Source organism: Pteronotus mesoamericanus, unplaced genomic scaffold, assembly GCF_021234165.1.
Source record: "Pteronotus mesoamericanus isolate MK-2021 breed Mesoamerican mustached bat unplaced genomic scaffold, CSHL_Meso_final scaffold_651, whole genome shotgun sequence".
Taxonomy (NCBI): domain Eukaryota; kingdom Metazoa; phylum Chordata; class Mammalia; order Chiroptera; family Mormoopidae; genus Pteronotus; species Pteronotus mesoamericanus.
Window position 1 is genome coordinate 20528655 of NW_026555325.1, and position 26446 is coordinate 20555100.

The 26446-nt window shown below is 40.9% G+C and overlaps 1 protein-coding gene across 4 annotated transcripts in view; it reads right to left on the reverse strand.

The window, feature by feature from the left end:
- The window catches only part of ACVR1 (activin A receptor type 1), a 141034-nt gene that overhangs the window by 37709 nt on the left and 76879 nt on the right, over positions 1–26446 (reverse strand). For 2 of the 4 annotated variants that reach the window (XM_054562475.1, XM_054562476.1), the window contains exons 4-6: positions 6950–7213; positions 4536–4747; positions 533–632 (exon numbers count right to left, since the gene is read on the reverse strand). In XM_054562475.1, coding sequence (XP_054418450.1) covers positions 533–632; positions 4536–4747; positions 6950–7213 — 576 coding nt within the window. Of the gene's footprint in view, positions 1–532; positions 633–4535; positions 4748–6949; positions 7214–14326; positions 14511–16320; positions 16511–26446 lie in introns of those variants that run through there. The other 2 variants (XM_054562477.1, XM_054562478.1) reach the window with 2 other exon arrangements.

Genomic DNA, 26446 nt, shown 5'->3' on the forward strand with positions numbered 1-26446 from the left:
CACATCCATGTATAAATATGTTTCTACATGGAAAAAAATGTGAGTGGTCTTAGGGAAATATATAGAGAACTTTTGTTTAAATAAAGTTGTTATAAAGGTAGCTTTGGTAAATTTATTTCATTATTTTTAAAGGCAGGGGAAAAGTGAGAGGGATTAAAGAATTGCAATAAGCAAGTTTATGGTCCAAAAGCCTACTTACCTCAGATCATTCAACACCTACAATCAGGAGCAGTCATATTAATTCAAGTTTGAAACATTCCCGTCATCTCAAAGGGTATATTTGCAACCGAAACTTCTGTTTAAGCATTCTCTCTGCTAACTAGTGACATATTCCTTTGCCACGGACTTGTACAAATTCAGGTGCTCCAACACAAGTCACACGGAGAACAGAGGCACAGCCACGCCACATGGCTACCCCTCATCTCCTGATGTTTAACAAACAAGAAACAGATTTTTTTCCAAGTGCCATCCTACTTCTAGAACCAAAACTAACATTGCCGATAACCCCCAAAGGAAGGCAAAAAAGCATTACCGACACACTCCAACAGTGTGATCTGACGAGCCACTGTTCTTTGTACCAGAAAAGGGAGACCAGAGCCGCTTCCTGACGTACACGAATGATCCAATAAATCCTGTGTTTCAAGACAAGAAGAAAAAGAAATTATTGAAAAACAGCTCCCCGTTTAGAGTATAAGCATGCATGTCGTTGGAACTCATGCAGAGGCAGCGACCCTCGATGCACAGCCTGTTAGTGTGCGTGAACAGCCCCACCACTGGAAGCACTGGGTTCTATCAGGAAAACCAGAAGCTCACCCTTTTCCTAGTACGGGGTAGGTTTTCCTGAGGGATAAGTGGTCCTTTCATGCACCCATAGTTTTAGAATTAAATATAAAAAGAAGCTGAGTGGATAAAGTTGAAGATGCAAATTAGGAAGTCCAGGAAGTAGGCTGAGCACAGGGGAAGCAGCAGAACAAAGAACAAGTGGAGCGAAAGAAGAGAAACGAACTTGAAGTACGAGGGCTGGGCATAACTGGCCATATTCTACACTGCTTGTCAGTGTCCAGCAAAGGAACCACTCTGCTAGACATGCCAACTAAGGGACTCTAATGAGGAAAAGCAAATTAGGAATAAGAAACAGATGAGTCTAATGTTGCTGGTATTAAAAAGACACAGGTGGTCATGTGGGTCATCAAACTGGTACACTCAAGCAGAGAGTGTAGAACAAAGTCACAAAAGTAACACCTGCATGTGATTTTTTGATGTGAATTAGCCACGTACTATAGGAAAACTAAAACTTGCATTGAAAACATAAAACCATGCCCCGAATCTACTTCTAAAAAAGAACATATTGTGAAAAAGATTATCAAATAGTTCATTCATAAATGTTCCCTTCTTAGGAAAAGAAGAAAGCAAACAAGAAGCAGAGGTCTTTCTGTATCAGAAATGGCTTGTCTGTAGTAACCACCGTGCCTATGGAGATGGTGGTAAGGTTGTGGTAACAGTGAGCTGACATTCCTCGAAGTCCATCCTTCCCCAAACTTTTTAGCTGGCCTGTTAATGCAACAGACTGACTCATTGGAATTTCATCTATTTTTTTTTTTTTAAGTTATTCTGAGTACCACTGTGAAGTACTGTTCATCAGCAAAATGACCAAAAAGCTGAACAACCAAAGGAAGAAATTTAGAATCCTTAAAAACCACAAAGTGGATAATCAACCAGACACTGAGTATCGATAAAGCAGACTTTCACATCTTCCTAACCATTTACTTGATATCCTTTTTGCTCTTTATTCATTCAATTTTTTGAGATAAAAATTCAGAAAATTAAACTATTATACTTTCCATAATATTGGGTTGGTCAAAAAGTCTGTTACATTTTCCCATAAAAGAACTTTCTTAATGAAAGTTTTAATTTTTAAGTGAAATCTTTTAATTTTCACCAATAACTTTATTGACTTGGACATTTTGAGTCTGTCAGCCATCTCCTGCTATTGGCTTCTAGTGGGTGAGGCCAGAGGTGCTGCCAAACATCTTCCAATGCATAAGACAGGCTCCCCCAGCAAAGAATTATTTGGCCAAAATGTCAATAGTACCAAGAAACTTCACAAACCACTTTTGACACATTCAATCAGTTATAGCACCTTCTCCATACACTGCACAAATCATTTTTTTGTGTGTTTCAGTTGTGTTTTTACCTTTCTTGAAATAAAAAAGCATTATATAACCAAAAATGTTGCTCATTTTCTTCCATCTTCAATATTAAAATGACTGTACAAAAATTTACCAATTTTGATGTTTTTGAAAAATGTATGCTGATATAACAGCTGTCACAATACAATCTAACAAAATTGTTTTGAATGAAGTTAAAAACAACTCAGCGCTACTAGAGCTATCACAAGAAAAAAGGAACTGACTTTTTGGCCAACTGAATATATAAATCTAGTTCATACCCTTAAGGAAGAGAATCAGGAGGAAATCAACCAAAGACAACCAAACATCTACTTCAACTCTGGGACCCCAAGTCTTCTTTTCAACATAGGGGAGCTGTTTAATAGGATGTGCTTTGTTCAATCATAAATGATCATACTGCTTAAATGAGCAAGTAAGCAGGTCAATAATGACCACTTAAATAGTGCCCTCTACTGTGTCCTTATATTGTAATATACTGTCATCTAAAATGGTTGAGTTGACTATTTAAGCATACAGTCCCATCCCTTCTTCAAAATTATAGAAACTATTTAAACACTAGCTTACAAAAAATATTCCTATTATTGTCCATGGTGATCAGTTATGTTAGCTATTCTAAGGAACAAAGTTCTGACAAATCTGTTTTAGAATCTTGCTTTGCTAAAGATTTGTCAGGATTCAGCCTTGTATTTTCTTGATACTAACCCTATAAACCATTTAATTTTTCTCAAAGAATGAATTAAACTTCTATGTACTTTTTTAACAACAACAAAAAAAACTAATTCTCTACTTTTTGAAATGCAATGTCTTCTCTTTTCCCAGTTTTGCTGAGCCACAATTTAAATAAGGAACTTAAATAAGGGTCCTTCTCCCTTTTTTATACCAAAAAGTACACTTCAACAGTGGCCCAGTGATGGGAAAGGCAGCGGTACAGGCTACTCCCAGCCTGTATCTGCTGCCACCAAATGTTTTAACAGCGTGCCAAATATGGCCCAGGTGTAGCAACTGAGCTACAAAGATTGGTAAGGACAAGTCTCCTCCAGCAAAAGGGAGTTCCGTGGCAGGCCTGCCTGCAGAACTGTCAGGCACTGTTAGCTTGTTGTCCAGTAGAACAAGACTTAATGCAGGATGCTCTCAGGTGATATATGATCCTGGCATTAAATAATATTGAATCCCATGACAGAACTATTACCTTGATTATTTCATCAGATTATGAAAAGTAATCTTGATTTGGTTCTGGTGTTTTTAACACCTCTCATTAACACTCACTAATCTTCGTCTTTTTTCAGAATAGGCATCAGACTCAGCATAGTATCCCTTTAGAATGATTTACTTTTCTCTTTTGCAATTTACGATAACTTAGTTATAGCAAATGACTCCCTTTCTACTTAAAATCTAAAGTTTAACAGTTGACAATTTTAAAATGTAAGAAAAGCAGTCACTTTTTAATGTGATTTCATCATTTAAAAATATTCAAAAGTGTACAATTAAAACATATAAATACAATAGTTTCCAACCCTGTGCTGTCCTAGCCAGATGTTGACAATGAGCAAATGAACTGTGGCTAGTCTGAACTTTTATAGGCTGTGTGTATAAAATACATATCAGATTTTAAAAACTTAATTAAAAAATGTGAAGTATCTCAATAATTCTTTATCATTATATGTTGAAATGATAATAATTATATATATTAGGTTAAATGTATTGTTGAAATTAATACCACTCAGGGTTTCTTTACTTTCTTTCTCTCTCCCTCTTTTTTTTTTTTTTTTTTTTACTTTTTTTTAAGGTGGCTACTAGAAAATTTAAAATGTCTACTGGACATCACTCATTTAACCAATTGACAGCACTCCACAAGGGGGCAGCACAAGAGCGTGAAAAATTTAACAGCCACTTTTTTGGATGTCAAGTTTTAAAGTTCTAAATAACAGGATGTTAAAATCATCTAGAAAGGAAAGTGATTTTTTAATATCATGCAAAAGGTATTTTTTTATAAAAGTACTTTTATTGCTGAAACAGAGTAAACTGAGTTCCATAAACTCCATGGATTCCCCCACTTTGACTTAACAATATAGGCAACCATTTTCTCAGCCTTTTCTATCACCACCCAAAATCTGCTACAGTCAATCCCCTCTCTCACTTAATGTAAATGTCTAAAATCAGTGTTCTCACACAGGGGAGACTAGACAGGTGTCAGCATATGCTTGCTTAGGTTGTACATGACCAGTGGTATGTGATGTGTGCACACTGTCCAGTCACCAGTTACTGGTTAGCGTTTCATGCTCAAAATAAAAAAGCGCCCTCAGCCATTTTCATTGTGCTTGGGATTCCCTAGGGTCACAAACTCACTGCTAACGTGCTGTCTCCAACATTGGTGGTGATGAGCCCTTCGATGGTACCGTACTCCACATCTCTGGGATTGAGGCGTTCTTGGTTGCGCCTTTTAAATTTTCGGAGAGCGACTCCCAGTAGACAAGCTAGAAGGCATACTGCGAACACTACGGACAGAATAATGAGGCCGACCTCCAAGTGAAAATTCTGTGTTCCAGGAAAGGATTTCCCTGGAAATGGGGGAGAAAATGGTAATTGGCTGTAAGGATCACTGTTTACTTATTTTTTAATATTTATAACCAATGCCCTAACAAGTACCTCCGGATCCTGACCACAAAGTCTCACAAGTCACAAAGTGTTAAACTAAAATACTTCCTAACACCTGGCCAATAGCCCAGTCATTTTAAATATTATTCATTTAGACACAACTGGAAAAAAAAAATCCATTGAGAACCATCCGTATTAATGCCTGTGTGTGAAAGTGCTTTTAAAATATTAAGTACTACACAAATCTCTGGTACTACTCTTATTAACTTGGATTTGATCTGTAAGGATGTTTTATCATCAATCCCTTGCAAGTAGACATTATGCTCTAATATCCCTAGGAGACAGTGCTGAGTTAAGACCAAATTGCCCAATCTGCGGTTTCTCTCTCCAATGTACCCTGGATGTCTGTTGCTAAATTTTCATTGATCTTTTTATATCATCATTTCTGCCTGGGAACCTATTCCTTCATCTGTTCTTTTTACTCAACATCTTCAACATTGATTCACTCATTCAAAACATTCATTCACTGAGTCACTCTCCCATTCAGACATGACTTCTTGTCTTACCCATTCGAGCATTCAGGCGCTCACTCGAACTCTCACGTATCAACTCAAGCAAATATTCACAAAGACTTTCTACTCGCCTAGTAAGTTAATCAAAATTTCTTAGTTCGATAGTGAAAGTCCCTAAGTAAAAGGTCCCAAAACAACTGTCTTCTGAATTTCAGACCCCTTCATGACGCTTTTACCGAGCCCTGTTCTTTTCCACACGTGACTTACTCATTTCCATGTCCCTGGCCCTTTCAGCGATCCAATCTCAAGCCTGATTTCCTTTACACATCTCTTTTAACTTTCCAAATCCAAATTAATCAACAACTTGGCACACATACTATATGGCACATGTCATTTGCACGATAAAGTGTAAAACTAATTATATACAACATTAAATCACAAATATTGTGCCTCCCTAATTAAATTAGAAATTCCTTAAGTAAAGAAAATAAATTTTCTATTACAACCTCGAGTCTAGCAGAGTGTTCTGCAGAGTAGGAACTTCTCATACTGTAGATATAATTTTTGTGTGAAGGCAGACATTTCTTCATGTCTGTCCATTCTATTAACAATTTAACTCAAAAAGTTTAAGAGTGCAGTTATTCCATCTGGTAGCCTTTTAGTTTTAACTATTTAAATACTTGATCTCCCTTTTAAAAATCTTCTTTTATTATTCAGAATTTAATCTTTTCTATATGCCTTAAGATCATCACCATAACTCCAAAAATTACAACAGCATTGTGTATCAGTTTTCTTCACTTTTCTGTCTCCTCCCTTGCTGGCTGACATTTCTGGCAATGGACGCTCCCAGTAGCTTCTCCTACTCCACTTTTTTGAGCTGTTTCTTCTTTTGTGAGTGCAAAATTAAATAATCATGCCTACTAAAAATGTATGACATATGGAAAGTAAATTTGCCTTGGAGTGAACCTACAAAAAGTAAGGTACATTAATATTCTTTAGGACCTTGAGATAGCAATTTCGGGCTCATTTTATGGGGAACCAGTTTCAGAAGGGGACTGATTCCCACTGGCTATGAAACCCATGTTGAATATAACATAGGTTAGATTCCACATAAACTACAAGGTTCATGTGAAATCTCACACAGCTTCAAGTTTCAGTGATGGGTCACTGGGAATCAAACACGGGAGTAGAATACAGTGAGCCTTTCTTTGTCTCCTTCCTTACAAAGAGGAAAAGGTATTCCACTCAGGCCCCTGAATCTTATATTCCACTGTCCTCCCTCCACACTCAACATAGAGGTGAGTATATACTTAGCAGAATTTTCTCAGAAATTAGGAATGGCATCATGGCTCATTAACTGAAAAGGGTATTGGGCCATTCACCCGCATGCATACCAAGGGAGATACGGTTGGCCAAGATATCCGCAAGGTGGACATCACCTTGCTGACTTTCCCAAAAATGTGCATCCTCCTTTTAGATTCCAAAGGCTGTGCCTTTCTCTTCCTCACCTAGAGTTATCTCCCTTGTCACCCACTGCCTCCGGTTCAAAGAGTGGGAGTGAAGCCTTGTGGCTACTTACACCTTTAACCCACACCGAATCAGCACGACACTCACAAAAATCCTCTATCTAGAAATAGAAAAGTCCATGGGAACCTTTAGTGGGCAGCTGGGCCGTGATGTTCCTGTTACACCAGTCCCCTTGACAGCACTCCACGGCCTGGCCAGGTGACGGCGGGGTCTTACAGGTCATCTTCCCCTGCTCGTAGACCTGGAAGCAGCCTTTCTGGTAGACGTGAAAGCCATCATTTATGCTCAATGAGGAAAAGCACTGCTGGCCTTCACAGTGGTCCTCGTTCCCACAGGAAAGGCCTTCACACACACACATGTACAATTTGGGGCTGACCTTGGGCTTCTCATCTGCAAGAGAATAGAGAGGAAGGGGAAAAAAAAAACAAACACTAAATGTATTTTGCACCCATTGGGGGAATAATACAGTTTCTCCACGACCATTACAAACACATTAACAAACAGAAAGTCCAGCTAAGCATCATCACTGACCATGATGTCTACATGCTGTTATCTTGTATCTCTAACTTGACCAACTACCAAATAATAATCAGTTTTCAATATATGAGTGCATGTTTTTAGGCAGTGTATTCTTTTAGATCCCACTATGCCAAAAAATGGTTATCGTTTGTCCATAGGCCTCTGAAAATGAACTTCTCCGACTGTGGTTTCCATGTTATCTCTGGCCTGATGGGCTCTCACCTCCCAATTCTTGCATCAGAAATGATGCTCATCTCTTATTTTATGGGAAAAACAACAGGATGGTTACTAACTATATGGTAGCTGTTAATACCAGTTCCTGCTAGCTCTATACAAGTCTCCATCAACCAGTAATGCAATGTTAATGGTCCTGCTATTACCTTCTGCTTCAGACATACACCAGTATAAAGAGTTTACAAGTCTATAGTTACAAATCCATTTTAAGCTAGATGCCTACACCAATTTTCAGTGGTAGTAACACTTAAGTTTTTATATCAATTACAATGGAAATTCATAGCTGCTTACATATTTTCGACTGACAGAAAAAAAGTTTGGCACCAGTTATTGAGGATGAGGGCCCAAGAAGAAGAACGGAATAGAACAATGTTTGAAAAATAAAGGTTACAGATGGGATTCAGGGAACAGCCCACACCTGGTGGGTCCGAGACACAATGGAAAGAGGCAGAAATGTATCATCAGTGAAGGACATCTAAGCAGACCTCCTAACTGTCTCTTTCTGGAAGGACTCATGTGCAGTTTCATCTTTCAAATCACTTGTTCTTTTCCCTTCTCGTTAGAATGATTAGGTTAGACTTGCTGGTCCCAACAGTTTCCACTAGTGGGGAAGGAAGTGAAGATAGACTATCAACAGCCGAGTCCTGGAAGCCACTGATTAGCTAACTGAGGCCACTTCCCCAAAGCATTGTTCATATAAGGAAATTCAGCTTTCAGAGCTCCCCGGGAAGGTCTAAGGCACAGACAGTCTGCGTTCTGATCCTGAACCCTCTGTCACAGGTCTGTGAGATAATCGCTTTTTTCTTAAAATAACAGGTTGGGTGGCTGTGCATAAGAGACCTTAAGTTAAGGTCTTTGAAAATGTCAAGTTCATTTACACAGATCTGTGTGGGTGCGTGCAGAGATGTGGGTTATCGCAAAAAGAAAAAAGTATTCTTAATCTTCCTTCTTCCCTCTTCACAGTGAAAATAGTTCACTGCCCACTGTAATGTGGGTGCCTCATCCCACAGAGCAAGTGCATGCAGACACACAGACACCGGCCTTCTATTTATAATTGACTCGCTAGTGCTTTTGAAAACCACAAGGGGCTCATCCAAAAGTAAAGACATGCCTGAAAGCCGAAAATCCAAAATAGCCGCTGACAGTATATGCATGTCACCGACTCACCCCTGAGAATCAAAAGCCCTCAAACATTTTTAATGAACAAAAACTTTAATGAGCCAAGAGAGTGCCTTTGTTTTCCAAGCCTAGAGAAATCCAAGAGAAATTCCAGCACCAATCTATTTCTACGAGGATGAGAAACATATATATCTGTTGACATAATCCAGCAAAAAGTTTACACTTGCCAAAAGCAAGTTGAAAGATAATATTTCTAGGGAGTCTAGACATGCCTGTCACTCTTGAATGGCACAAAGCTGGCTGAGGGCTGCCAACTATGCTGCCCAACAGGTGATGATTCTTTGGAGGGAAATGGATGGGCAGAAGGGAGGGGGAAGGGTTAACGGTGTCCTATTGATTTGCTTGTGATCTACAGCAGGGAGTTAGACTATATTTTTAAAGTATGCAATAATGTAATTCATGTGAATTCAAACATAAGCATCTATTTTAAAACCAGAAATATTTTTTAAAGACCATATATACCCAAGGATACTTACCTAACACATTAAAGAGGTTGTGTCTGTCGATGCCAGGTTGGGGGATGAGGAGTTAGTGTTGGGATGAAGGGGTAAAATAAAAATAAATTAGGAGATTAGCTGTTCATAGACTGATAATGGATTAAAGAGTACAAATTATTTAATTTGCTGTACCTATGGTCCACTACGAACAACTATAAACAAGTACAGTTGGCCCTCCATATCTGCAGGTGCCGCATCCACAGATTCAAGCAACTGCTGAAGAAAATACTTGGAAAAAAGTTACACTGTTGCCAAAGTGTATATACTATGTGGTTAAGCCGACAATGACTGAATCCCAACTGAACATGTGCAGACTTCTTTCTTGTCATTATTCCCTAAACAATAGAGTTTAACAACTATTCATTGCATTGAGCTTGTATTAGGTATTGTAAGTAATCCAGAGATGACTTGAAGGTGGTGGGGAGGATGTGCACAGGTCATATGCAACACTATGCCATTTTATATAACAGACTTGGGCATCCACAGATTTGCAGGCTCCTGGAACCAATCTCCAGAGGCAACCAAGGGACAACTGTAACCCTAGACCACAGAAGGCTCACTCATCATCGATCCTATGGAAATGGATGGTCCAGAGGACCAAAGAATTAGTGACACTTTGTGATTCTAATTTAAAATGTCAAATTGAAAAAAGAGAAAACACAATAGGCCCTGGCTGGACAGTTCAGTTGGCTAGAGTGTCATCCCACTACACCAAGGTTGTGGGTTCAATTCCCAATCAGGGCACATACAAGAATCAACCAAACTGGTGTTTCTCTCCCTCCCCCCACCCCCCAATTCCTCTCTGTTTCTAAAAATCAATTTTTAAAAAACCTAATAAAACTTTTTCTAATGTGCTTTCAGAGTGAAGTCTACTATAAAGTTCCAGCCCAAACTGAAATCTTAGGTCCACAGATGCAAGAAAGGGACACTGCTTTCCAAGGTCGGTGGTTTCTAACAGGGCATGGGGACAGCCTGACGGAAGTTTGGATTATAACCTAAAGAATTCTGTCCCGAATTAAACAGCCTCAAGTCAAGACGGTCTTTAGTAAAATTCAACTCACTATACCCACTATGAATGAGGTCATAAACTAAATCAAATTCACTTATCAAATATACTCTCCTTGAATCTTTATATCCATATAGCAGTTGAGTCTAGATAACTAGGGTTAACTCCCTTTAGGTCAGTGATTCTTCTCAGTAAGATGTCAAAAAAACAGGGTTTTCAAATCCTCCCCTCCACAATTAAGAAAAAGAAAACAGGAAGAAAGACAGCCTTTAATGATATGTAATAATTAACTCAATCTCCGATACGCAGGAGCCATGAGCTCAGTCCAGCAGTTAGCGAATGGGAAAACACAAAACCTTTCCCAACTTTTTTTCCTGTTTTGCTTTCATCCCCTTATTTGTATATTCCCATATAACTAATTAGCAGAGCCCTTCATGTATCTGTTTTGCATCTACAGACAAATATAAAGACCCTAAGTTCATACAAACATAAAAATGACCACATGCACTCATGTACACGCCTACACATATGCGCACATATTATTAAATGCCACTTGGGCAATTTTATCCAACAAAGTGGATTAGCCAAAGAGATGCCAAAAGGATTTTCTGAGCTAGGATTACTAATTCAACAAAGAAAGTTAAAAGCAAGGTAATAGCATTTTCAGATCTTAATATCCATAATTCAAAGGAACACAGCAGGTCCCAGAGTGCCCATGACTCACTGCTTTAGTCTTGTCAAAATTTAGGAATAACCATAACACGTGTGGGCCTATGATACTTTATTAGGGGCAGGATTGTGGTAGGAGGGGACTGGGGGTGCAAGAATTATCACAAAACCCCTTTTAGGGCCAAAAGGAAGTTTCCGTGGCCCTCTAATCTTTCAGACTGTGATATGAATACAGTACACATCAAGGAAAACCAAGCAATGGATAATCACGTTCTCAGACTGATTCTACTGTACAGACAGGAAGCGCCACATCTGATATGAAGTATTTTATACTTCCCTATGCAAATAACCAGGAAGTGTCCCAGCAGAGGCAGCAAGCCTACTCCACCTAATTGACAATCATTTAAATAATTCAGCAATTTAAATGTCAAGCCAGAGGTATTCCCTCTCTGAGGAGCTCACCCACATTGTTTGTTCTCATAGGCACCTCCCAGCATTACTCAGTGTTATGGCTGGCACTGTGTGCCCTCTGTATCACCGGTGCCTGCATGAACACAGTCACAGCCTAGGTCTGGCTGGGGGCAGCGGGGAGCTCTCAACGCCTCTTGCGAGGATCCAATGCAGGCTACCCAACCAGAGAGGCACAGCCTCGGAATCCAAGGGGTTCACCGCGGCCAAATCTTTTAAAATACACTTTTTTGTTCTGGGTAATACCTCCCCATCTGGACACACCTCTTCACATGGCCCAGACCCAGACTGGGAGAAGCAGAGGTAGAGCAAAGAGGGTCATGGACTTCTTAAGACTGTCCATTGTTTGGGAAAATCTTGTACTTTGTACTAAAAGTGTTCACATGTATGTTTTAAATGGGACTTGAGCAATCCAGGCACAACAGGATGGACTTATCCCCGACGTCCTCCCTCCCCGCTGCCCAGTCACGTACTCCATCATACTTTAAGGCATTTAAACCAATTATCATTCTAAATGGTGTCAAAAAAACCCACATTTCCCACTAAAGTCTTTGACACAATAAACAAACAATAAAATGCTGCAAGTAAACCAGCCTCTAACTGTGATCGCAGGGGTCAGTAAAAGGAACAGCCTGAATTTATTAGTTCACCTCAAGGTAGCACAAAGCACCATGCAGTTATTAGACGATTGTTATAAAAGTCCAAGAGCTCAGAACTTTATAAGCTAAAAAAGGAACCCCAAACACCCCTGGCCTCCTTCCAACAGTATAAACGATTCGCTCATTCAAAAAGACAGCTTATATTAGGCTTATAGATATGAGAGTCCTTCCATCATCTCCTAATCCAAAAGTACAGTTTGGCACCTCTCCAGAATCTGAAAGCATTTGAGGTTTCTGGCATTAAACAAAGGCTTAAGGAAGGATTCTGCAATGCCAGCAAACCTGCTCCTAAGACAGAAACACAAAGGTCCATCCGGAATGCCTTGTGAAGGGCATCTGATGGTCTGGCAAGCAGGCCGGCTCCATGCTCAGGGCTAACATACACGAAGTGCCTAAACACTGTGATGATAAAACCCTCATTTAAGGGATCCAAAGCACATTTTTTTCTGATCAGAGAAACTGATACTCCGTAAAGTTGTAAAGCCAAGAAGAAAATGTGTTCTAGGAGTAGCGGGAGAATGGATTCATCTGAATGAGATCACATTAAATTTGAATAACAACAAAAACAATGGTTTTAGGACTTCCAAGATTTTCAACTCATGATGTGTCCACTCCAAATGTGTTCTTCCTCAAGGTTTCCTAACTCAGCAACTGCTACCCCCATTCAGATGTACAAACCTGATGCTCTCTGGTTTCCATCACTCTCAAAATAGACAGTCATTAATCTAGCCCACAAAAGTCCTGGGTGATCTCCTCTCTGCTTCTTCAGCCTCCCCTAGATCCCCTCAGTTCTTGGAAGGCCTCTTCCTGCTTAGGGATCTCAGGTCCCTTAGGTGTGGAATTCCCTCCACCTGGAAAGCTTAGCTCCCTCCCTGTCAACACCCCCATCCACCTAGTTAGTACCTGTCGGCCCCTCAGCCCTTACATGTCATTTCTCAGAGAAGCCTTTGTTCACACACCCAACTTGAAAGTAGAAAGAACCTGTATACACTCACAAACACATCTTTAAGGCTGCTGAATGTCCGAGTCTTTCCTCCAGACTATGCGTACTATGAGGGCAGGGACTGAGCCTAAAGTGCTCACTGCTCCATACCCTACAGCTGCCTCAGTATTTGGCAGGAGTACCAGCCTGATGAATATTTGCTGCAGAATGGATTTTCATTTCACAGAAAGAACTTAAGAGGTGGGAAGAGACATGATGCTGGTTTTCAGAGCAGACTGAGCCTATAAAGTCTTTAAATGTCAGCAGAGATCTTAAGGCAAGGCTTAGTCACCAGAGCCAGCATGTCTGTGCAAACCACTTCTTCCTAGAGCAGCTCGCCACAGCTTCACATCTGTTCACCTACTCGGGCTTATACGTGTGGAAAATCAGTCCTTCCTGCGGTGTGGTAGATTTCTTTGTTTGCTTGTTTGTTTGCTAGAAGAAAGAAGTAAAACATGAGAGTTCCTAAAACCAGGAATACATTATTAGGAGTGATCCTTCCTTGGGTGGTTGATTTGAGGACTTGTAGCTTCTACGATCAAAACACAGCAAATGCCTGGTTCCAGTCAGTTTAGAGGGGCCATGGAGGGCTTGCCTGCTCAGCAGTGAAAAAGATGCCCCTGGTCTTTGCTGCCATTCTTCTCCTATCAGTGAAAATAATGGCGTTTTCCAGCAGGGAGTGGGGAAGAGTGAATTACATCATTTTCCCCTTCTTGCTTTGCTGAAGGTGATAAGGATTCCAAAGTCATACTGCATTTGAACTGCTAAAGCTGAGAGGGAAAAAAAAGTGCCATCTGTTTATTTTGTGTCTGGGCTGACTCCTTGTCTGTGAAATAATCCCTGTAAATCAAGCCTATTGCAGCAGCCACACCTTCTATTTCAAAGCCAAAAACTCAGTCTGTGTTTAAGTGACTAACAAGTTAAAGAACATTATGGGGTATGGACCTAAGACAATATTGGCCTGTCTTTCCTGTGCTTTTTATAATTCCCTGAACACAGCAAAGTCTTGCCTTTAACATATGTGCCATGTCTCTGAAGCAACTCCTTAGTATGAAGAAAATAATGACCCCTTTCTTCATTTTGTCTTCAAACTTCTTGAATCTCTGCCTCAGAGAAGCAAACTATTTATTATAAGGCCTCATGGAAATTAGGTAGTGAGGAATTCTTTCAGAGACTGGAACATACCCCCACCCCACCCCAAACACCAACAATGCCTATGTCAAAGTAACAGTTTACCACAGTCTAAAGGAAGAGGAGGGAAAGACTCCCCCACCCCGATGGATTACACACATTTCAGGTCAGTCATTCCTGGTTCACGTCTAGAAGAGAGCCAGTGATATGGTCCCTTCTAGAGAACATTGCTGGCTAGGTCTGTTCGCAGTGTGGGAAGAGGTGTTCCTGACTCTGGCCGTGCTCTGCCCCAGCGGCAAACTAGGGACTGCTGGGCTGCTCCAGCGAAGGCTTCTTCCGGGCTCTAGAGGGAAAAGTTCGCTGTCAAAGGACACCGTATACAAGTGCTCTAGAAGAGCAGGGAGAGTGGAGGAGGAACTCCAGGTACCTCCAGTGCCCCATTCCCCTCTCTATTTCCTCTCCCGTGCTCTTCCCCAGCCCTTCTCTCCGATTCAGAGAATGGGCCTCCAAAGCCGACAAGACAATCTTCGCTCTGCTTACCATCTGCAAGCCGCCACCACACCCTTTCAGGAAGCTTTCAAACCACAGAGATAAACCCTTCAAAAGATGGGCAGGGCTCCAATTTGTTGAACAACTGTCTTACAACACCAGCCTCTAGGCATTGTGGCACCCAAAAGCTAAAGGTAAAAATGTCCGGAATTAGTTAAATTCCTCTTCCCTGGCTCCCTACCCTACCCTACTCCAGAAAAGTCACAGAGGAAAAAAGGTATTTTTTAGACTCTTTTCTTTCTTGCCCAGATGAAGCAACAGAAAGTAAGATACTCGAGGGGGGAAAACGGCACAGAGCCCTAGCCTCTCTGATGTTGCTACTTCCCTGTCCCCTGATTTCCCAATTCCAGCCCCCAGGCCCTAGGAGAACTCCAGGGAAGGTTAATGAAGAAAAGAATCCTGTGCCTTCAATCCCCTGAATATAAGCCTTGTGCATCTGCATTCCAGTCTTTCTAACTTGATCGCTGCTGTGCAAATCTTCTCTCCCTTATCAGTCTTAATTAATATGGTACACAAGAATTCATTAAACTCCCAAATTTAATACCCTTAAGAAGGCTTATTAGTCATCAACTTAAGATCTGACCATTACCATGAGTAGGTTTGAGTCTGGGTCATTTTAAGCTTATTCTTTTTTATCCCTGAACCCACAGAAATTCTCGAGGTGCCTACACTTAAGGTAGAAGCCGAAAGCATTTCTTCATAGTGCTATGGACCAGACTGGCTTTTCAAACACACACTCCCTCTCCTGCAATCTCTATGGCAGAGCACACTATTCCCAGCTTCCACAATAATCTTGGACCTTGGCAGAAGAAAGGCAGCTAAATCTGAGATGTGTCACGAGCCACTGGCTGGAGAGCAAGAATATCTAAACACGAACCAAGGCGAGAGCAACAGGCCAGCGTTTCCGCAGATTCTCTTTGGCTCCTGTAGCTGCAGAGCAGTGACAGCCTAAAGATAACCCAAGTATCTACGAAGGGTCACTTTTAAATAGTAGCTTTAATACCACAAGTCATTTCAGAGGTATTTCCTTCCAGAGTCTGCTTCCATCCACATTGGCGTGCCATGCATGCCCAACAATGGCAACCCGCTGAAGAGATGAAAGCCCAGAAGGAAATGGAAGGAGTCCCAAAGGGGAACAGACAGCTCCCAACATGCTGTGATTCTATTCTGTACCCAAATTTGGACTGCTGAGAAAGAATAATCTAGCACAGAGACATCTTATAGAAGTGATCGACTGATAATCATTGGGGATTCAACAGCAGATAGACAATTAAACAGTTTAACCCAATGCCTCCCCTTTCTAAAACGGAGGCAGCATGAACCATGGATGGCTACCATCCAGGAATGTTTTTAGGAAAGCCTTTCCATCTAAGACAAAACTCTGCCTCTCAGTCAATTGGACCACAGTTTGGCTGAGCAAGGAGGACTGCATGGAATCTTTACCACACACTGTACATATGCAGCCAGTGTGGCCACCCACTAACCACAGAAGTGCCAAATAGAACAGCTCCGAAGAGCCTGCTCCTTTGTTTATTCCTTTTAAGCCAGGGCCAAAGTTCTCAAGATCTTCCTAAATATTAAAATCCACCCAGCCCCTCACCTACCCCAAGTCAGTCCACACTGTCTTCAATGGCAGACGGCCAGGGGCTGGTGTGCAAGGGACAGGTGCTCAGCGGGCTATTTTCAGTTGCTATCAGATCAATCGGGAGCTGCACATGCTCAGTAGGCAGGCAAGTTTTGGTTGCATTTCAAACTCTGGGCAGCCAAGAGACATACACCTTTCACAGCTGCCAGGGCAACCAGCTGCCCAGTGCTCCTCCCAAGACGGGAGCAATGAAAACACTGTAACCTGGCCAGCCGGCATGCCAGTGAGCAAGCTGTACCTCTCGTCTCACTGCCTGGGTTATTCTGAGCTAGGCTTATTGACACTCCATGGCAACACAGGAACAAAGGGCCAGCTACAGGGATTTAAACGTCTCACAAAAGTTGCTAGAAAAGTCAGCAGCTCAGACATCTGCTTTCATAATAAAAGTAGCAATGGAATTATTACTAGATGAGTGCGGCTTGCCACTGCTGTTATTGTTTGTGAAACACCTGTAACAAAGGTCTATTCTCTGAACTAAGGTTTGGGGGGGTTTTTTCTCGTTTGTTTGTTTGTTTCCTTTTGTTGTTTGCCATCATTCAGCTGGTATTTGGGACGTCTCTGGAAGGGTAGCATGTGAGCTTACCTGCCGCTGCCACACTGCAAGGGGACCGCATTTCCTCACCCTTTTACCTCTCACCTCGCCATTCCCTGTGACCCACCTCCACCCACAACTCTTCCGAAACACACCAAGTGCCCTACTTAATCTCTCAGGAGCTCTCGCTGCCCTTGGGCCCAAGGCCCTGCCCCTGGGGGAGGGCCTGAGCGCTCCCTTCCGCGGGCTGCTCTGGCCGTGCTGCACTCACTGCTGCACTGACTGCCCTGGCGTTATCCCCAGTCACCATCGCCCCACTTCTCTGGGCCCGGCCCTCCCCCTGCCTACCAAGTCCTCCTCAGTCCTTCCTGCACTAGCCCAATGCCTGTCCATCCTTCCGAACCTCGTCTCCCTGGGCTGATGGCCCCATCCCCAGCCAGTGTGGGATGGAGGCCCTTCCCGCTGACACTCCTAGTGCTGTGCTGTAACCTTTGCCGTAGGCTGCTAAACCGTGACTTCCTGTGGGCAGGCACCGCTGCCGGTTACACGCACATCACCAGTGCCTGCTGGTGTACTCATGCTAATTTATCAATTAAAAGAATGTACAATTGTCTTAAGAAATAACAAGTGTTGGGAAGGCTATAAAGAAAAAGGAACCTTCATATATTGCTAGTGGGACTGGAAATGGGTACAACCACTACAGAAAACAGCGTGGAGGTTCCTCAAAAAATTAAGAATGGGGCTTATAACCCAGCAACGCCTCTTCTGGGCATCTACCTGAAAAACTGGAAAACACTCACGCATAAAGATGTTCCTTGTAGCATTATTCACAGTGGCCAAGACAGGGAAACCACTGAAGAATCCTTTACTAGGTGACTGGATAAAGAAGATGCGGTACATATACACTGTGGAACACTACTCAGCCGAAAGAAAAGATGAAATACTGCCATTTGCAACAACATGGATATGAGACTATCCATGCTAAGTGAAATCCTGAGACTATCATGCTAAGTGAAAATCAGTCAGACGGGAAAAGTCAACAACCATGTGATTTCACTCACACGTGGGATATAAAACAGAAAGCAACGAACAAGCAAGACAAACACAAGCAAAAACTCATAGATACAGACAACAGTATGGTGATTAGCAGAGGGAAGAGGGTGGTAGGAGGTAGAAGAGGAGAAAGGGGGTCAAATATATGGTGACAAAAGGAGACTTGGCTCTGGGTGGTGGGCACTCCATGCAAACCACAGGTGACATACTACAGAACTGTACACTTGAAACCTATATAATCCTATTAAACAATGCTACCACAATAAATTTAGTAAAAATTTTTTTAAAAAAGAATGTAAGATTATCTTATAACTTATTCTCTTTCCCCAAACCCAGAATAAATGCTTTGAAAAGATGTGCTCTTATCTCCTCAGCCTGTATCAGTCCCTCTGTCTCTTATGATATTATCGTTTTTATGTTACAATAATCATTATTTATTCATTTTTTTGTCAAATATTCATTGAGCACCAACTACATGCCAGGCACTATCTTAGGCACTGGGAATAAAACAATGGACACCACAAGGCCCCAGCCTCTGGCACTCAGGGCTCACTTTGCTTGTATTCCCCGTGGCCCCTCACAGCCACCCTGCTAGTGCCGCTGCGGTAACAGTCCTTGAGAGGTCAAGTGCACATGCACAGAGTCACAGTAAAGAGGAAGTCAACGGCTCATGTATTTGACTTTGTCTCTCCTGAAAAAGGCCTGACTCCTCTGCATGACCAAGAGCCTTCCCTTCCAAAGACGCTCTGGCAAACAACGTCATGGCAAACAACGTCATTTAACTATCAAAAATCAGCCTAACCCTTTGCACAGCTGACATTATGAAGCATATGAACTAGGACATGGGATGGAAAATAAAGGGAAGCTACATGGCATTCGTGGCATTCTTCATCAAAGAAGTCACACTCCAAACTGGACTATGGGTATTTTTCTCTATCCTTTAGTTTACAATGTTGCTGAATAAATCTGGGGTTCTTTGTTTTGTTTTGTTTTGTTTTTTGGTTTTGTTTTGCATTCAAACTGACTTGGTGCAGGTGCCATAATTCAGAAAGGACAACAACTGCAGCAAAAAAAATAAATAAAAGAGATGAATTTCACCACCTTGTTCCCAAGAGGAATTTCTCAATCTTCCTCCTATTCCTTCTCCCCTTCCCATATCCCCCCAAAATGCACATCCTAGGAAGGGCCATGCTCTGCTGTAACCCATAACAAAGAATTAGACGCAGCATTACCATGGATCTGGAAAACACCCTGGCCTGCACAGTTCAGATTCAGCTGATTAGACTCAGGCAGCAGCTGCTCCAGTGTTATGACCACAGCTGAGATGGTACAAATGTAAACTTCCCTCTTTCTGTCAAATCACTAACTTGGAGAGAGAAGGTGGTCAGGCTACATAAAGTTATGAAAAAATAAAAGGTTCTAGGCCAGCTGACCTGGAAAATACACAGGTTAGTTGTCAGAACTTTCACCTTAAGGCAGCTGGGACTTCTGGGCAAGGAGCTCTTAGAAGACTGGAGTGATCTTTTTTAAATATAGTGAAATCAATCTATTGGTTCAAGACAAGATTTCCTCCTCCTTTTTACATGAAAAGAGACTGAATAGAATAAAAAGAAGAAGAAATAGGAGAGTAAATCGAACAAAGTAAGAATAATTACTGTTTCATGAAAGTTTTGTTTCACATGTATGCAGGTCCTACTCTAAGATGTTTCTAAATGTAGATGCACTGGATCTAATTCTAAAATGTGCCTTGCTGTGAGTCACAGTGAAGAAAAGTTTGTGAGAGAGCCACTCTGCCCTGTATCTTAACACTATTTTGGAACTGACATGAGATCCCAGTAATTATGACTATTTCATATAATCATTATCTATGGAAATTTGCCTGAGGTCATACCAGGCTGCAGTGGAAGTTTTGTAGGACAGTTAGCAGTGTTTTGAAAGTTATAAATTAATTTTCAAGTATCTTTTGCTTTCTTTACTGTTTATTTCTTTTCAAGAGTTAAAAGTTGCTTAATGAGTTACTAGACCCAATGTGTGTGTGTGTGTGTGTGTGTGTGTGTGTGTGTGTGTGTGTGTGTGGGAGAGAGAGAGAGAGAGAGAGAGAGAGAGACAGAGACAGAGACAGAGACAGAGACAGAGACAAAGAGAGGGAGAGAGAGGGACAGCAACAGAGACAGGGAGAGACAGAGAGTGTAGGCTTCCCCACATCAAAACACAATTCTCAAACACCAGTAAAATGTCTGAGAATTCATCTCAATTCTGACTCTACCTTGGATATAGAATGAGATTCCACAAGTAAAGGGCTCATTCCCGCAAGACAACCCTCCACTTCAGATACCCGACTCAAGCCCAGGTGGTTCCCTGTGCTTCTGACCAACTGGTTATAAATTAGAGATTTCCACAACCTCCTCCTTCAGTTTAATTTATTTGCTAGAATAGCTCGCAGAACTCAGGAAAACCCATTTAATTCACTAGATTACCAATTTATTACAAAGGATATTAAAAGATATGAATCAATAGCCAGATGGAAATGTACACAGGGCAAGGTCCCAAATGAAGGAGCTTCTGTCCTCCTGGAGCCTAGAGCCCACCATGGAAGTGCACCAAAACATTCTAGTTCCCCAACACAGAAAGTCTCCAAAAAGGGACCAACAAACTATCTTTTTGGGGTCTTTATGGAGGCTTCATTATATAGTCATTGACTACGGGCAACTCATTCAACCTCCATTTCCCTCTTCCTTCCCAGGAAATCAGGGAGTGAAATCAAAAGTTTCAATATTCTAACCACCTGATTTGCTCCTACCCCTTAGGTGAGTGGGATCTAAAAGTTACCTCATTAGCATAACAAGAAGCTGTGCTCTTCGCTTAGGAAATTCCCAGGGGGTTGGGATCTGTGTAAGAACTGCAAATATATCTGAGAAATATATTCTGGTCATCTGAATGGTTATAAATCACAGTATCACAGCTGCAGGTATGGCATTCCTACAAAGCTCCTGCTTCACTAGTTTTTCTCTGCAGAGAAGATGGCATCCACCCTCTCACTCTTGAGACCTGTCTTTACAAAAGCAAAGCTTAGACGCTATTGTACTGCCCACTCATGTTGACCATATGGAAATCATTTAATGAACTAGGGTCTTGGATTTGTTTTCTCTTCTGTTCAATACTTGACTTTGACTGAATTTTTAGAGTTCTATCCTTACCCTACTGCTACTCCCTCTTATATAAATACTCAGTGAAAAGGAACATTTTCTAAGATCCACTTGGGGGCGGGGGACTGAATGTTGCTTTCGTTTAACTACCCACAGAAGAAACAAACATTGCCCAGGAAGGAGAGCTAAAAGGAAGCTTTGTCACAGCTCACCTTGCATCAAATAATACACCATCATTTTACTAGATAAGAAAATGTGACCATAAAGAAGCAGTATCTTGCCCTGACCGGTGTGGCTCAGTTGGTTGGAGCGATGGCTCATAATGGAAAGGTTGTGGCTTTGATTCCTAGTCATAGGGCAAGGTCCCAAACAAAGGAGCTTCTGTCCTCCTGGAGTTTGGAGCCCATGATGGCTGCGGGTTCAATCTCTGGTCCAGGTGCAGGTGTGTGCAACCCTCCTACCCCACCCCATCCAAACACATACGATCCCTGGAATCCCTGGTCCGCGCACAGATCCCCACTCTGGGTGCAAAGGGAGGCAACCAATCGATGCTTCTCTTGCATTGATGTTTCTCTCTCCATTCCTGTCTCTCTCTAAAAAAGCAAATGGGGGTGGGGGGTGGGGAAGCCCTCCAGTGAGGACTGAAAAAAAAGAAGCAGCAGCAGCAGCAGTATCTTTCAAAAGTACAGCTTCATTAGATATTTACAGTTTAGGCCCTGGTAGTGGTAAATAGCGGTGAATAGCTCAGCACATCTCAATTATCTCCCCCAAAGTCTCATTTGATGAAGTATCAATGAAAAAGATTTTGTTCTGAACAAAAGGGATAAATTATAGTAATGAGAAATGAGAGCAACAAATTTAATACTGAGACATTTTTCTTACATTCACTCCCCCCTTCAAGAACTTCCTGAATCCTCAATAATGAGAAATTCAAAGAAAGGCTTATTCTATTCTCCCCCTACCAGGGGCAAAGAGGGGCACCTTTGTGGTCCCTAACAATAAGTCCATTGAACTTATCCCCTTCCTTCCCTCATTGGGTAATTAGGCTGGAAAGTCTGAGTGGTGATAGCTTTGGAAGTACTAAAATCAAGTCAACCCTGAAAATAAATTAGCAATCTTCTCTAGGACAGGTCAAAATCTCTTGCTTAAAACTCTGCAAAGCCCAGCCTTCCTTGCTGTAATAAAATCTAACTATAGCTTACAAACTTAATAAAATGTCGGTCATCTTAGCTTGAAATATTTCTGAAGAATCAATATTGCATTTTAAGTATTTGTGTCACGGTCACCACCTGCAAATGCTCACAGGGACAAAGGGAAAGCCAAACATGGATGTTCTGGAACAAAAATGAACTTCTCCCAGGTGGCATAATAACAGTATTAGAGCATGATTAGTCTTATTAATGGGAAGGAAAAGGAAGGATATACGGGTAATTAGGACTCAAGTGCTCTTCTCTGTGAGAGCAAATAAAACTCTTCCTGCAGCTAGAGTTGTATATATAATGAGCATGAAAAATGAATACTGGTATGAGAGACAAGAGAAAAAACACAAGCCCAGGTGAAGCAGTCTCTCATCACTTGCTACTACAAGATCTCATCTCAGCCTTTCCAACGGGCTGGATTTAAGCAGGATTCTAACATGCACCAGATACAATGTTAATGTTGGGGTGCAGCTAATTCAGGGTATCAGAAAAACGCAAAATTCTGAAGAAGACTGATAATGGTTGAAACTCTTGAACACTATCCCTCAAAGTATATTATACCTTTCGTTGGTTGTACAGCCTCAAGCAAGAGTTTTAACCAATTCAAAAGCTCATCCCCAAAACCTACCTCATTAGGGTAATCGTGGGGATTATGTGAAACAATGCATATAAAGCAATTAGCCCAACATTTGGCACATAGGAACCACTCCCTAAATATTACCCATAATCATCAAAGAGGTAGTTATGGTAAGCAGTATTTTCCAAACTTGTTTGGTCTTTTTTTGCCCTGGAGCATTTTGGATTCCACAAAACTTGAGAAGTGCTCTAAAGAATGCCAGACTAGCCAAATTCTATCAAAATTATTGTTTGGGCCTATTTGAAATGATAAAACTATTTCCACTTAATGTCTAAGAGACATTTGGGAGTAATCGGAAGACAAAGGGGGAAAAGCTGGTTGGTTGGTTGGTTGGTTGGTTTTTTAATGGACTAAGAGTAACTACCACATAACATATATTAGAATAAAATCTCTATGCCTTTCTTATTTATGCCCCAAGAATGCTATCAGTTTCACTGGAGTACAATGAATAAGCTGTCATAGCTGCTCTGCAAATATCGAACATGGACTTTTTCCTTTTAAACCTGGTTGTCTAAAGCTCTTCACTAGACACTGGGGCTTGTATAAAGAGTTTATTTATCTGTCCTATTATTTACACCTTTTGGTTAAGTATTTTGTACTTAACATTTGCTTTATGACTTATGTTGAATATATTCGTGTATTACAATTAGGGGTTCTCAGGGGCTTTTTAAATAAATTCCTAGTAAATATATAAAAACAAAGAGTCTTTTCATAGAATACGCTTTTGGCAGTCAGCAAGGGTTTGAGTCACGGAGGGAAGACAGGACTAAGGCAACTCCATTATGATTGGAGCACTCTAGGTTGCAGCACTCACTAGGCATTCTCTTAAAAAAGAAAGAAAAAGCCATTGCAACCAAAAAATGATGTGTTCTTCTTCTTGCTTGTAAACATCCAAATGGTGGTGGTATACTAAACAGCAAAACCTTAGTGCCAATCTTTTTGCCACTTCAGCCAGACTAACTTGTTTCATTACATACCTTTACTGTGGCCTTAAGAAGATAGCTCCTGGATTCTTTGGGCAACGTAAGAGTTAAAAGCAAGAAAAATCTACCAATGGAATGGTTGTTAATATTGTTCCACAAATGACTTATTTCCCTTCTCTTTTCCCCATTCCTCCCCCACTTCTTTTCTATTATACTACATTTCCACCTCAATTTCTGTTCCACACTCTTTTTTTCTACTGAGACTACACGACAGGTCCACCCATATCGAATGAAACCCAAAGGAACTTCTTAATTACATGCAGAACTAATAGTGTACCTAGCAAAAAACATGTAATTTGGAGGGACTTTATTCCACAATATTCTTTAGATTTTGGTATAGGGACCATAGTGTTCAGCAATTAAAAAGAAGAGGAAGAATTCTAGGCGCTTGCCTGTTAAATCTCCAGACACTGTCAAATGTCTCTGGGAAGGTCATACCCCCCAGCGGAGAACTACTGTTAACCCATCAAATCTTTCCAGACCATTTCTTCTTATTAATTCTTTCGACCTAGGATCCAACCTCTTTTCTGGTTAAAATACCTCTAATTCCTTTAAATTTGCCATGCAGAATCTTTACTTCCCATCCTCTTGGTACTAATTAAAATCACTGCTATATTACTGGAATGTTTTTAACAACATTGCTTAGAGCAGAGCCTACACTACTATAACACCTAAACTGATTTACAACGCACTGTTCAGTAGAAGTTTAATGTAAGCCACATTATGTAATTTTCATAATGCAATATTATTAGATAACATAGGAGAAAACCTAGATGACCTTGGGTATCGCAATAATTTTCTAGAGGCACAATCCATGAAAGAAATAATGAATAAGATAGACTTCATTAAAATTAAAAACTTTGCTCTGTGAAAGACAATGTCAAGAGAATGAGAAGACAAGCCACAGACTGAGAGAAAATTTATGCAAAAGACACACCTGATAAAGGACTATTATCCAAAATATACAAAAACCCTCAAAACTCAAAAATAAGAAAACAACCAACCTGATTAAAAAATGAGCCAAAGACCTTAACAGACACCTCACCAAAAAAGATATACAGATGTCAAATAAGCATATGAAAAGATGCTCCACATCATGTTATCAGGGAAATGAAAATTAAAGCAACAGTGAGACACCATGACACACCTATTAGAATGGCCAAAATCCAGAACAGCGGCAATGCCACACAGTGGGGGTATGGAGTAATAAAAACTTTCATTCACTGCTAGAGGGAATGCAAACTGGTACAGCTACTTTGAAAGACAGTTTGTGATTTCTTATAAAACTAAGCATCCTCTACCATACAATCTAGCATCACAATCTTTGGTGTTCACCCAAAGGAGCTGAAAACCCATGTCTAAACAAAAATGTGCACACGAATGTTGACAGTAACTTTATTCATAATTTCCAAAACCTGGAAGCAACCAAGATGTTCCTTTATAGGTCAACAGATAAACTGTGGTATATCCAGACAATGGAATATTATTGAGTGCTAAGAAGAAATAAGTATGAAAATATATGGAGGAATGTTAAATGCATATCAGCAATTTAAAGAAGCCAATCTGAAAAGACTACACACTGCAGGATTCCAATGATAGAACATCCTGGAAAAGCCAAAAGTACAGAGGCATTAAGATCAGTGGTTGCTAATGATTAAGGGTGGCAGGGGAAGGGGATGACCAGGTGGAGCACGGAAAATGTTTGGAGTGGTAAAATACTCTGCATGATACTGTAATGACAAACACATGTGATTATATACATTTGTCCAAACCCAGGGAATGTACAACACCAGGAGTGAACCCTAATGTAGACTACGGACTTCGGGTGATTATGATGTGTCAATGTAGGTTCATCGATTATAACAAATACACCAGTATGGTCTGGGATATTAATAATGGGGGAGGGTATGCATGTGGAAGTAAAGACGAAGGGGTATGAGAAATCTCTGTACCTCCCTTTTGATTTTGCTGTGAACCTAAAAAAATGGCTTAAAAAATACTTACAGTAAAGGGAGAGGGGAAAGGAAGGAGTGTTAAGTCTGATAGAACTAAAAACAAACTTGTTTACAGTAAGTCAAATCATACACAGTACAAGCATGCACCACTTAAGGATGGGGATACGTTCTAAGAAACATGTCCTTTAGTGATTTTGTTATTGTGTGGACACCATAAAGTGCACTCACGCAAACCTGGACGGTACAGCCTACTATACACCCAGGTTACTTGGTACAGCCTATTGCTCTCTCCCAGGCTACAAGACTGTACCCCATGTTACTATACAAAACAATTCAATTAAATCAAGTGCATGAGAAAATGATGCAATCAAGAGACGTGGTAAGCACAAAATGTATGAGGCTGCTGTCAGTGGAACAGGGCACACTGTTTTATAGCAAACTTCTTTTTAAGTAGAAAGAGTGCACTCTAAATGATAAGAAAATAAAGAAAATATAGTAAATGCATAAACCAGTAGCATAGTGTCATTTATCATCATTATCAAGTACTACGTACTGTACATAATTGCATGTGCTAACTTGG